A 13,334-nucleotide genomic window follows, 5' to 3' on the forward strand; every position below is an offset into this window, starting at 1 on the left:
GAGAGCCACAGGTTGCAGACCCCTGATCTGGCTGACCTAGCACCTTCAGACAGCTTTGGTTTTCTCCTCTCCACGCATCAAAGCTGCTCTTTCTTCCAGAAAGCCTGGGTTGTACAGTAGTTATAATGCTGGACAAGGAAATAGGAGTCCAGAGTTCTAATCCCGAGAAAGTTCACTTTGATCCTGTCACTCTCACTCAGCCCAATCTACCTCTGCGATGGTTTTTTTTAACCAGTGTTTTTCTTAAGCAGTGATTTCCTGCTGACAGAGTTAGCAGCGGTAGCACCTCTGAGCATGTACAGAGTGCAGGATAAAGGACTGGAAACAAGTAGTTCAACCAAAGAAAAGTTGTATTAAAGTAGTTGCAAATATAGAGTATCCTTTAGTAAACTGACAAAGCCTCTGGCTTGAGACCTGCCCTCAGCAAGGACAATAGTACACTGAACCTTACCATATACATACAGTTCAAGAACCAATGCTTACAGCAGTTACATACCATGTGACGCTTAACAAGCAAATGGGGTATATTAGCTGACTCAGCAGGAATACAACAGAAACACAGTCAGGCAGTTGTTACCAATTTGACTACTGACACTTAAAGCAGTGATTTATACACAGTGAAGTCAGTTGCAAAGAACAGGGAGGGATGCCAAGATGCTTAGCCTGGAATTGTGCACAATAACAAGCCAGTAAGTGCTTTGATAGGAAACAAGGATAAGCAGTCACAACATGGGTATTTTAGGGGTGGTCCCTGAGGAAGGTGAAGTTTAGGGAGGGGAGTGACTTCAGTGGGATATGAGGCCATAGAGTCCACATCCCAAATCGGCTTTTCCCTCCGGGTGAACTGATGCCTGTTGCCTGGGGATCAGATGGAATTCCAGCAGATCCCAAGCCCCCGCCTGGAGGTTGGCAACGCTACTGGGAGAGCTGGAAACTTTTCAGACAAAGCTCAGTTCAGGGTCTGAATTCGGGGGATCCTTGAAAGCTCTCTGGTAAACCAACCTCGATTCGCTATCTTCTTATTTCTCCCCGCTAATCACGGAAGTAAAAAGTATTCTGTGGATACAGAGAACTCCCCCACAGAATAGGCTTATCTAGGAAAAATGGAGCCCGGGCCAAAATCTGAGTTTTCTGCCTCCCCCCTCCCCCGGCCGGGCACCATTTTCCACAGATACATGGGAAGGAGAGAGAGAGATCGAGTTGTCTGCTGATCTCACGGAGGAGCACCAGGTTGGCGACAGTGCCCAGGTCTACCACCCGAAGCGGGCGACGGCGCCCAGGTCTGCTGTCTGGAAGCAGCGACAGCATCCAGGTCTACCGTTCGGAGCCTGCAATGGTGCCTAGGTCTACCACCTGGAGCTGGTGAGTGCAGCCTGGGCACCAAGGGAGCCGCTGGGCGCAAGGAGCCGCCCAGCGCCCCCCCCCCCCACGGGATTCGATGGCGTGTGCCTGGGGACATGTGACACTCCATGTCCCCATGGGCAGTACGCCCCTGGTCCACAGAGTGATGGCAATGAGAATTTGAGATATTCACAACGAAGTGAAGAGGACTTACCTGCTCATCTATCTTCCTCTGCAGCTGAACGACCTTGTTTTCCATGCCGACGTTGAGCTTTTTCAAGTGCTCTGCTGACCGAGCCTCGATCTTCAGGGCCTTCAGCTCTTGCCTGGCCTTCATGCGCCTGAAGTAGCACTGGATAACCACAGCGGCGCTTCTGAACCTGAGGAAGTGCTTCCGAGCCAACCAGGCCCGGACATTCTTCTGGATGATGGTAGCTTTGTGCTCTGCGAGCACCTACAGAAAAGCAAAACAAACATAGACCAGTGGTGGCGAACCTATGGCACGGGTGCCGGAGGTGGCACTCAGAGCCCTCTCTGTGGGCACGCGTAGAGTTGCCCCCCCATATCTAGGCTAGCCTGGGCCACTGGGCTCGATTATTAGCATTAAACCTAAGACCCAGTTTTGGGGAACAGGGTAGGTAACCCCGTTAAGCGCTGTTAAACCCCATTGATTTTCATACGAAGAACTAAAGCGTGATTCTTCACCTGGGAGTAAGCTCGGTTGCTGGCAACGGGGCTTGCTTCCGAGTAAACCCTCCTGGGGTCGTGATTCACCCATTGGAATTGTTGCACGGTTGCTTCAAAGCAAAGTCACCGACTACCACCAAGTTTACTCCCGCACGCCTCGGAGCCAACCGTTTTTTCTAAACTAAAACCTAAACTAAAATTCAGGTTAAATTGCCGTGTTGGCACTTTGCGATAAATAAGTGGCTTTTGGGTTGCAATTTGGGCACTCCGTCTCGAAAAGGTTTGCCATCACTGACATAGACACATAGGAGGAGAAATGATCCCTCGGGAAATAAACCAAAGCAGGAACAGAAGTATTCAAATTCATCTCTTTTCCTGCAACTGTGATGGATTATTTTAATAAGAGTTATGGGGGGGTGATATGTTTATTTATTTATTTTATTTATTTTTCAGTTTTTTATACCGCCCCATCCCCGGAGGGCTCTGGGCTTTCCGGCCGTGAAAGCCTTAAATTTCATTCCACATATTTTATATCACAGCTGTCAACACAGGGATGTTAGGAAGATCTTAGGAAGAAGAGAAGTTTTACTTGGGTGTTGCGGGGTTTTCCAGTTGTATGGCCGTGTTCCAGCAGCATTTTTTCCTGACGTTTCGCCTGCATCGGTGGCTGGCATCTGGAACACGGCCATACAACCCAGAAACCTCACAACACCCAAGTGATTCCGGCCGTGAAAGCCTTCGACAATACAGAAGTGTTTTAATTTATATCCCCGCTTCTTCAACCACAAGGAGTTCCAACACGGCTTACAAACTCCTTCCTTTTCTCTCCCTGCGACAAACACCTTGTGAGGAAGGTGGGGTTGAGAGAGTTTGAAGAGAACTGTAACTGGCTCAGGGTCTCCCAGCAGGCTTCATGTGCAGGAGCTAGGAACAAAACCTGGTTCTCCAGATTAGAGTCCACCTGCTCTTAACCACTACACTATGCTGGCTGTCATCAGTCAGTCCCTGAACACTGAGGACTCAGGTGTAGACTGAATGAGTTTGACGACCCATTTAGAGTAAGGTGACCAGACGTCCCGCTTTTGGCAGGACAGTCCCACCTTAAACCAATCTGTCCCACATCCCGCGGGGTTTTTTACCTGTCCCGATTTTGCCTTCTGGCCCCCCCCTTTTCCCACCCTGTTACAGGGCAGGAAACAGGGTAGCGCCCCAGAAGGCAGTGCGGCAGCCTCCCGCACACATGGCTGCAGGAGCGCACTGCCTTCTGGGGTGCTCCCGTTTCCCGCCCTGTCACGGGGCGGGAAACCGGGGAGCGCCCCAAAAGGCAGTGCGCTCCTGCGGCCGCGCACACGCACCCCCATCCCGGTTTTAAAAGGTGACAATCTGGTCACCTTACGCTAGAGGAAAAAGAAGGCCTTGTCCCTGTGAAGAAATGGCTCCTCCCCCCTTCTTCCCTTCTCCAAGCAGGTATCATAGACTTGGAGGACTTAAAAATGCTAGAGGGACATTAGGAAGAGCTACCTGCTCCCAGGGGTTTATTCAATTCCCCAGCCCCACCCCTCTCTCAGGGTCACTCTGGGTTAAGTTATCTTCCCCTCCTAGGTCAGGTAGCTCTTCCTGATGTCCGTCTACCATTTTTAAGTTCTCCAAATCTATGATACCTGCTTGGAGAAGAAGGGGGGGAGGAGCCATTTCTTTGCAGTCCCCGTCCCCCCTCCAAAGGTGGAAAGTCATGAGCATGAACTAATGTAAGCAAACAACTGCATTATCAGGACAAGCCCTGTTCTTTCAGGTAAGTTCCCGGCAGAAATGATATTTTTGGATTCCCGTTTTTGCCTTGGGGCGCCACTCTGTGAACAGCTTCATTAAGCCAGCCCTCGAGAGGCAGCAGAACAATCGCTTTAGCACATACAGCTTGAGAGTAAAAAATAATGGCCGTTAATGCTTCTGGAACCTGCGAACGTGCAACGTTCCACTTCAAGAAAGAAACAACACAAAAAGTGGATAAAATCCTTGCCACGAGAAGGAAATCTGTGACCACATCATAGGACAGTGGTGGCGAACCTATGGCATGGGTGCCAGAGGTGGCACTCAGAGCCCTCTCTGTGGGCATGCGCAAACAGAGCCCCACCCCCCCACCCCCCGGCTGGGCTCGATTATTTGCATTAAACCTAAGACCTAGTTTTGGGGAAGAAGTGTAGGTAACCCTGTTAAGCGCTGTTAAACCCCACTGATATTCATGCGAAGAACTAAAGCGTGATCCTTCATCTGGGAGTAAGCTCGGTTGCTGGCAATGGGGCTTGCTTCTGAGTAAACTCTCCTAGGGTCGTGATTCACCCGTTGGAAGAATTGCACGGTTGCTTCAAAGCAAAGCCACTGACTACCACCAAGTTTACTCCCAAGTAACACATGCCTCAGAGCCAACCATTTTTTCTCAACTAAAACCTCAGTATTCAGGTTAAATTGCCGTATTGGCACTTTGCGATAAATAAGTGGGTTTTGGGTTGCAATTTGGGCACTCGATCTCAAAAAGGTTCGCCATCACTGTCATAGGAGAAGATAGTTTCATATGGGTACTGTTATGGACTGCAGTAGAACTAGACTTGAGGACATCTTACAGATGAAGCAGAAGAAGAGGAGTTTGGATTTATATCCCCCCTTTCTCTCCTGTAGGAGACTCAAAGGGGCTTACAATTTCCTTTCCCCCTCACAACAAACACCCTGTGAGGTGGCTGAGAGAGCTCCAAAGAACTGTGACCAGCCCAAGGTCACCCAGCTGGCATGTGTTGGAGTGCACAAGCTAATCTGGTTCCTCAGAGAGGCCTCCACAGCTCAAGTGGCAGAGTGGGGAATCAAACCCGGTTCTCCAGATTAGAGTGCACCTGCTCTTAACCACCACGCCACACTGGCTTTCAAGGTTTTCATGGAATGAACTTCTAAGAGTTAAAGCTTTTGGACATGTGAAGAATGGAGCTTTGACTCCCTAAACTTGTGCCCTGAAAATCTATCAGTTTCCCGGCTTCATCCCTCTCTCAGGGTCACTCTGGGTTGAGGTATCTTTTCCCCCTAGGTCAGGTAGCTCTTCCTGATGTCCCTCTAGCATTTTGTGTTGTTTGAGTGTGTGTTAAGTTTGTGTGCGTGTTAAATGCCATCAAGTCTCTTCTGACTCATGGCAACCCTATGAATCAATGTCTTGCAAAACATCCTATTGTTAACAGCCTTGCTCCAGTCTTGCAAACTGAAGTTACAGAGTCAATCCATCTCATGCTGGATCTTCCTCTTTTCCTGCCACCTTCAACTTTTCCTAGCATCAGTCTTTGCCAGTGACTCTGGTCTGGAGCAGCAGTGGCGTAGGAGGTTAAGAGCTCGTGTATCTAATCTGGAGGAACCGGGTTTGATTCCCAGCTCTGCCGCCTGAGCTGTGGAGGCTTATCTGGGGAATTCAGATTAGCCTGTACACTCCCACACATGCCAGCTGGGTGACCTTGGGCTAGTCACAGCTTCTCGGAGCTCTCTCAGCCCCACCTACCTCACAGGGTGTTTGTTGTGAGGGGGGAAGGGCAAGGAGATTGTAAGCCCCTCTGAGTCTCTTACAGGAGAGAAAGGGGGGATATAAATCCAAACTCTTCTTCTCAGAATGTGACCATAACGAAGGTGCTACTAGACTCAAATCTAGCTCTTCTATGGTAGGAAAAGGAAGTCGAGGCAATTCACAGAACGCTTCTTTGGTACTGACCCAAAGAAAAAAAATACCAAGACATGCCAGGGTATTGATCAGTTATTTCCCAAGCTTCTTGTATTTCTCAAAGCAAAGATATTTCCAGGCATAAGCACTTCCAAAGCAACACACGCACCTTTCGAAAGGCCCTTCGGACAAACATTCCTCGTGTGAAAGACTGGATTGTGATAGTGGCCCCACGGATCGTCCAGTACACTCGGCGGACCCTCAACATTCGGTAGCGTTTCTGGAAAACGGTGGCTGCTTTCGTTTTCCTCAGATGGTCGGCCAATCTGTTAGACAGCAAAGAAAGTCAGTGCTTGGTGAGAACTGCAATCTAAGCTGAGAAAACCACTGTTCAGTCTTCGGTGTACGGACAGATCCTTTCCAAACCTGTCCTGTTATCCCCCTGTAAAAGTCAACTCATTTGTTAGACCACTCAGAATCTCCAAAGTGTTTTACAATTTGCATGGTATGCTCCTGATGTCAGTCAATGGCTGTGATTGGTGTTTGGAATATGCTGCCACAGGAGGTGGTGATGGCCACTAACCTGGATAGCTTTAAAAGGGGCTTGGACAGATTTATGGAGGAGAAGTCGATTTATGGCTACCAATCTTGATTCCCTTGATCTGAGATTGCAAATGCCTTAACAGACCAGGTGATCGGGAGCAACAGCTGCAGAAGGCCATTGCTTTCACCTCCTGCATGTGAGCTCCCAAAGGCACCTGGTGGGCCACTGCGAGTAGCAGAGAGCTGGACTAGATGGACTTTGGTCTGATCCAGCTGGCTTGTTCTTATGTTCTTATGTTCTCCGCTTTGCCGAGCAGGAACCGAGGCTGAGAATAGACAGCCATACATAAACCACCTTGAGACTTGTGGCATCTGTGCAGTGGTGGGATCCAAAAAATTTAGTAACAGGTTCCCATGGTGGTGGGATTCAAACTGTGGTGGAGCGCCAATGGGGCTGGGCGGGGCATGACGGGGGTGTGGCCGGGCATTCCGGGGCGGGGCATTCCTGGGCAGGGCTGTGGCAAAGACGCAGCTGCTGCGCCGGTCCTTGGGCGGGAAATGAATGCACGCAGGCGCAGGCTGCCACGCACGCCGGTGCACCTCCTGCTAGACTGATTCAAGTTCTGCGCGCTACTGCTGAGAGGAGGGGCGTAACTAAGGCAAAAATCACGTGGCAAAATCACCAATTAGTAACCCCCTCTCAGCACACGCAAATAATTAGTAACCTACTCTCGGGAACCTGTGAGAACCTGCTGGATCCCACCTCTGCATCTGTGTGACCTGAACTAAGCCATTTCATTTGCATCTGACTTGATTTTTAAGGTACAATGTTATTAAGGAGGAGAAGGCGTTTGTATTTATATCTCCCCTTTCTCTCCTGCAAGGAGACTCAAAAGGGCTTACAATCTCCTTTCCTTCCCCCCCCCCCCCCACAACAACAAACACCCTGTGAGGTGGGTGGGGCTGAGAGAGCTCCAAAGAAGTGTTACAAGTCCACAGTCACCCAGCTGGCACATGTTGGAGTGCACAAGCTAATCTGGTTCATCAGATAAACCTCCACAGCTCAAGTGGCAGAGTGGGGAATCAAACCTGGTTCTCCATATTAGAGTGCACCTGCTCTTAACCACTACACCAAGCGGGACTGACACGAGGATGGTAGAGTGAAGAAAACGCTAGCCGCTGGCCTTTCTCCCTTGAATTTCAGTAGCAAATGCGGAGTTACAAAACCAAAGGCTTGACCTAGGACTCATCTTAACCCTAACCACTAGGGAAGGGGTCCCTACCATAGTGCCCGTGTGGGTGCCACAACACCCACCATCACCTTTTCCGGCGCCTACCAAGTGTTTTTAGGAAGTGGGTGGGGCCAGGTAGGGCTTTTGCCAGTAAGGTTTCTGATTGGTTGTGCAGTTTTTTTTAAAAGTATCGTTTTGGCAGCAACGACCACCACAGCACTGGGATCGTCACTGTGAGTGAAGGTAAACTGTGGCAGTAGTGTTGTTGCTGGCTCCACCTTCTGTCAAAATTTTCTCTCTTTCTCACAATACTAGAACCAGGGGGCATCCATTGAAAATGCTGGGGGGAAGAATTAGGACTAATCAAAGGAAACACTTCTTCACGCAACGTGTGATTGGTGTTTGGAATATGCTGCCATAGGAGGTGGTGATGGCCACTAACCTGGATAACTTTAAAAGGGGTTTGGGCAGATTTATGGAGGAGAGGTCGATTTATGGCTACCAATCTTGATCCTCTTTGATCTGAGATTGCAAATGCCTTAACAGACCAGGTGCTCAGGAGCAGCAGCCGCAGAAGGCCATTGCTTTCACATCCTTCATGTGAGCTCCCAAAGGCACCTGGTGGGCCACTGCAAGTAGCAGAGAGCTGGACTAGATGGACTCTGGTCTGATCCAGCTGGCTTGCTCTTATGTTCTTATGTTCTCCTTTAGAAGATGGGCTCTGTGGCATTATATCCCATTGAAGTGCTCACCCTCCCCAACCCCCCCCCCCAAACCCCACGTATTTCCCAACCCAGAGTTGGTAACCCTAATTTCAGACCAACATGGCTACTCTCCAAAAATAGATTTTTGTCCGTTCCTGCTCTTGAAGTTTGCAACTCAGAAGACCTCCTTATCAAGGTTAGCTGTTCCGGACCCTCCAGCACCAAGAGCAAGCGAAGCGCAGCGTAACTGCGGCTTACAGGATATCCAGGGCAACAGCGGCAAATTGATTTGACATTTAAAGCGACGTCCACTGGCTTCGCAACTTTCAGAAGCATGACTCCAAGCAATTCCTACATGGCACTTAATTTGGGATGTGGTTTCTGTTCTCGCATACCCTTGCAATTGAGAACCTTTACTTGGGGAATTTACGACCCACTCATTACTCTCGCTGTCTCAATAAATATTTATAAAACCCCAAGTTTTTAAAGACAGTTAAACTCGCTTCATTGGAATTTATGACTATCCTTTGCTTGGAGCATATGGGGGTGGGGGGGAAATTTGTGAAAATGGAAATATCTGATCCACTTTCCTGCGGAGTTTTTGACCCCGGTGAGGTGCCCCCGTTTCTTCCTACTTCTGAAGATGGGATCTTTTGCAAAAGGAAATAAGTGCCCATTGGAATGAGATCCAACCAGATTGACACAAAATACTTTGCAAGCTTTTTTTGCTCAACGGCCCAATTTTGAACCTGTGTTTTGATTTTGCCTGCTGGGTGACCTTGGCCCAGTCACAGTTCTCTCAGAACTCTCTCAGCCCCACCTAGCAGGGAGCAGCAGTGGCGTAGGAGGTTAAGAGCAGGTGCACTCTGATCTGGAGGAACCGGGTTTGATTCCCCGCTCTGCCACCTGAGCTGTGGAGGCTTATCTGGGGAATTCAGATTATCCTGGGCACTCCCACACACGCCAGCTGGGTGACCTTCGGCTAGTCACAGCTTCTTGGAGCTCTCTCAGCCCCACCTACCTCACAGGGTGTTTGTTGTGAGGGGGGAAGGGCAAGGTGATTGTAAGCCCCTTTGAGTCTCCTGCAGGAGAGAAAGGGGGGATATAAATCCAAACTCTTCTTCTTCTTCTTCTACCTCACAAGATGTCTGTTGTGGGGAGAGGTAGGGAAAGGAGTTTGTAAGCCCCTTTGGGTCTCGTTGAAAGAAGAGAAAGGGGGTATAAATCTCTTCTTCCTCTTCCTCGTCTTTTTCTTCTTCTTCCACACAGTGTAAGTCAATGCAATCAACAGGACTTTCACTGCAGTGAATACCTCTTCAGCCATATTCCACCCCACACGCAGAAATGTGGACCCAGCGTGGTATAGAATGCAGGTGTATTCTAATCTGGAGAACTGGGTTTGATTCCCCGCTCTGTCACTTGAGCTGTGGAGGCTTATCTGGTGAACCAGATAAGCTTGTGCACTCCAACACATGCCAGCTGGGTGACCTTGGGCTAGTCACCGTTCTTCAGAGCTCTCTCACCCCCACCCACCTCACAGGGTGTTTGTTACTGGGGGGGGGGGGAAGGGAAAGGAAATTGTAAGCCCGTTTGAGTCTCCTTACAGGAGAGAAAGGGAGGATATAAATCCAAACTCCTCTTCTCCTTCTTTGGCATTACCAGAGGCTTACGGAAATGTGCTGGCTCAGAGCAGACAATATTGGGCTGCTAGCAAACCAAAGGCAGCTATCTATTTTCATATGCACTAGATCAGTGATGGCGAACCTTTTTAAGACTGAGTGCCCACATTGCAACCCAGACCCCACTTATTTATCGCAAAGTGCCAACACGGCAATTTAACCTGAATGCTGAGGTTTTAGTTTAGAAAAAACTGGTTGGCTCCCTCTTCCTCTGCCCCACCCACTTGAGCAAGGGCCAGCCTGCTCTAGCCTCCAGCAAGTCCTGGTGCACTGCTCTGTGCCCCTCTAGCATCTCTGCCTCCTCTGCCCCCCCCCTCCCCCTCGGGCAGAAGCTACCTGGAGCACAGGCACCAGGCCCAGTCCAGCTATGAATCCCTCCCTGTGGTCACCCATGGTGCGCCATATGGATGTGCTCAGTGGGCCCAAGAGCCACCCTAGATGTGTGTGTGTGTCTGGGGGGGTGATTTTCCACCCCCACATGACGAACTCTGTGCCAGGTGGCCTCCAAGTGCCACCTCTGGCACCCATGCCATAGGTTCACCATCACTGCACTAGATTAAAGCCTGCATTGTATTTTGGGATCGTTTTCAACACTATCGGTGTCACTAAACCAAGCTGGCAGTCAGTTCTTCCTGGAGCCTCGCCCAAAGCTTACCTTCGGGCCAGGTGCCCTCGAGTGTGCCTCTGGATGAGGATGGCTGCCTTCCTGGCCCGTCTGTACTTCAGCCTCTGCAACCAGCCACGCACGGTCTTCTGTATCATGATGGTGGCGCTGCGGAACTTGTCCGCCCGCAATTTCTCTAGGTAGGCCACCTGGCCAGCACGGAAGAAGATCTTGGTCCGCCCAAACTGGAACTTGTCAGGATCCTGTTCAAAAGCGCAAAGGGAAATGAGGGTAACAAAGAAATGTGCAACTTCTGTTGGCCCGCAAGGGATGAGATGCGATCCTACAACTGGGTGAAATGAAGAGAAGAGTTTGGATTTATGCCTCGCTTTTCCCAACCGTAAGAAGTCTCAAAGGGGACTTCTCAAACCGTAAGAAGTCTCAAAGTATTGTCCTTGGACTCTGGAACCAAATCGGCACTACAAACTGATTGTCAGGGGAATGCTATCTAGGTCAGTAATGGCGAACCTTTTTGAGGCTGAGTGCCCAAATTGCAACCCAAGACCCACTTATTTATCACAAAATGCCAACACAACAATTTCACCTGAATACTGAGGTTTTAGTTTAGAAAAACGGTTGGCTCTGAGGAGTACGTTACTCGGGAGTAAGCTTGGTGATAGTCGGTGGCTTTACTTTGAAGCAACCAACTGTTCCAATGTGTGAATCATGACCCTAGGAGGGTTTCTTCAGAAGCAAACCCCATTGCCAGCTTACTCTCAGGTAAAGGGAGTAAGTTCTTCGCATGAAAGAACTTTAAGCTTTAGTTCTTCGCATGAAAATCTGGGATTTAACAGCGCTTAACAGGGTTACCTACACTGCTTCCCCAAAACTGGGTCTTAGGTTTAATGCTAATAATTGAGCCCAGCAGCCCAGGCCAGCCTAGATGTGGGGGGGGGGGGGGCAACTCTGAGCATGCCCACAGAGAGAATGCCAGCTTCGTCAGAATGGGTTTTGCCAAGTGTGGTGCTTCAATGTCTATGCTTCGATGCCTATTCAATAAACGGTACTGATTAAGTCCATTTATTGGCTTAAGGTCGCGAAACCTAACACTGATCACAATCCCCACCCCCATATTTAACTGTCAAGGTTTCCCCCCTCCCTTCTGCATGAATTTTGGAATCTGTGGTAGGATGAGTGGTGCAGAGTAATCTCAGAGATCCCTACATGGTCACCCCCCCACCCCTAGAAGGGAACTACAATTCCCAGAAATCCCTGGGAAGAAGGAATGGTTGTTAAATCAGATTCTAGTTCAGATCGAATACCAGCTTGAGCTTTAATGGGATGAGACAAAAATGGGGCACATGGGAGATACTGCCAGAGCAAGTTGCAGAATTTATTCTGTATTTTTAAAAGGTTCTTTCAGACTAAAGGTAGAGAAACAGCTCTCATAGACAGCTTCCATTCATTCTTTTTTAACTCTGCTGACCAGAACGATATTCTGCAATGTTTCTTTCGTGTCACGTCCCTCATGTGAACCAGACAAAGAAAAGACAACAGTAGACAGCAGGTGGTTTTTAAGCATAAAAGCCATGCTCAGAGGAACCGGGGGGGGGGGGGGGGCCTTCATTCTAGCTCACCTTAATCAGATTCTCCAGCACAGTTTTGCAAATCGCCTTCCTGTCTGCCTTTTTGGAGAGGTCCTTTTTCTTCATAAGGACTCGATACCTGTTGAAGAAGTCGTGGTAGGTCCACCTGAAGAAAAAAATACATGGCTAATTACAGATTCAGCCTAAAGATGTTGCTACACGACAAGCAGGAGCTCATCGAAAAGCTGTAGTATGACACGGGAAAATGCTGCTCCTCAAAATACACAGACATAGCAGGCTGGACGAGGACATCCTGAAAGGCAGGCATTCTTGGGGTTGCCACCTCTGGGTTGAGAACACCTGGAGATTTTGGAGGTGGAGTCTGGGGTTTGGGGAAGGACCACAGCAAGGAGTCAGAGTGGTGTAGTGGTTAACAGCAGGTGCACTCTAATCTGGAGGAACCAGGTTTGATTCTCCGCTATGCCACTTGAGCTGTGGAGGCTTACCTGGTGAATCAGATTAGCTTGTGCACTCCAGGACGTGCCAGCTGGGTGACCTTGGGCTAGTCACAGTTCTTTGGAGCTCTCTCAGCCCCACCTGCCTCACAGGGTGTTTGTTGTGAGGAAGGAACAGAAAGGAGATTGCAAGCCCCTTTGAGTCTCCTACCGGTGACTCCCATCCAAGTGGTGGACTCCCATCCAAGTGAGACTTTCAAGCTCCACTATGCTCAGACTAAGCTGGACTATCAGACTAGGCTGCTTATCAAAGGGTCTTACATGTACATGCAGAATAATGCACTTTCAATGCACTTTCAATGCACTTGAAGCTGTGCGGAAAAATCCACTTGCAAACAATTGTGAAAGTGGATTGAAAAGTGCATTATTCTGCACGAGTGGTAACTCTAGCAAGGGGTTTTCGAAGCAAGAGTTAAGCAGAGGTGCTTTGCCATTGCACTTGTCTGAGTAGCAGCCCTGGACTTCCTTGGTCGTCTCCCATCCACGTACGAACTATAGTCAACCCAGCTTAGCTTCTGTGATTGGGCTAACCACCTGCCAAGGCTGGTGAAATACGTGATTGGGCTACCCCAATCATGCAGCAGGGAGCAGCAGTGGCGTAGTGGCTAAGAGCAGATGTACTCTGATCTGGAGGAACGGGTTTGATTCCCAGCTCTGCCACCTGAGTTGCGGAGGCTTATCTGGGGAATTCAGATTAGCCTGGACACTCCCACACACGCCAGCTGGGTGACCTTGGGCTAGTCACAGCTTCTCGGAGC

The 13,334-nt window shown here is 49.4% G+C and overlaps 1 protein-coding gene across 4 annotated transcripts in view; it reads right to left on the reverse strand.

Annotated features, from left to right (window-relative positions):
• LOC125436336 (unconventional myosin-Vb-like) overlaps positions 1 to 12,224 on the reverse strand; it is a 104,736-nt gene extending 92,512 nt beyond the window's left edge. For all 4 annotated transcript variants that reach the window (XM_048503252.1, XM_048503251.1, XM_048503250.1 and 1 more), the window contains exons 1-4: positions 12,113 to 12,224; positions 10,527 to 10,738; positions 5,883 to 6,039; positions 1,556 to 1,795 (exon numbers count right to left, since the gene is read on the reverse strand). In XM_048503252.1, coding sequence (XP_048359209.1) covers positions 1,556 to 1,795; positions 5,883 to 6,039; positions 10,527 to 10,738; positions 12,113 to 12,187 — 684 coding nt within the window. In that variant the 5' untranslated portion in view covers positions 12,188 to 12,224. The remainder of the gene's footprint in view (positions 1 to 1,555; positions 1,796 to 5,882; positions 6,040 to 10,526; positions 10,739 to 12,112) is intronic.
• Positions 12,225 to 13,334: the final 1,110 nt, after the last annotated feature.

The sequence above is a fragment of the Sphaerodactylus townsendi genome, linkage group LG07 (assembly GCF_021028975.2).
Source record: "Sphaerodactylus townsendi isolate TG3544 linkage group LG07, MPM_Stown_v2.3, whole genome shotgun sequence".
Classification (NCBI taxonomy): Eukaryota; Metazoa; Chordata; class Lepidosauria; order Squamata; family Sphaerodactylidae; genus Sphaerodactylus; species Sphaerodactylus townsendi.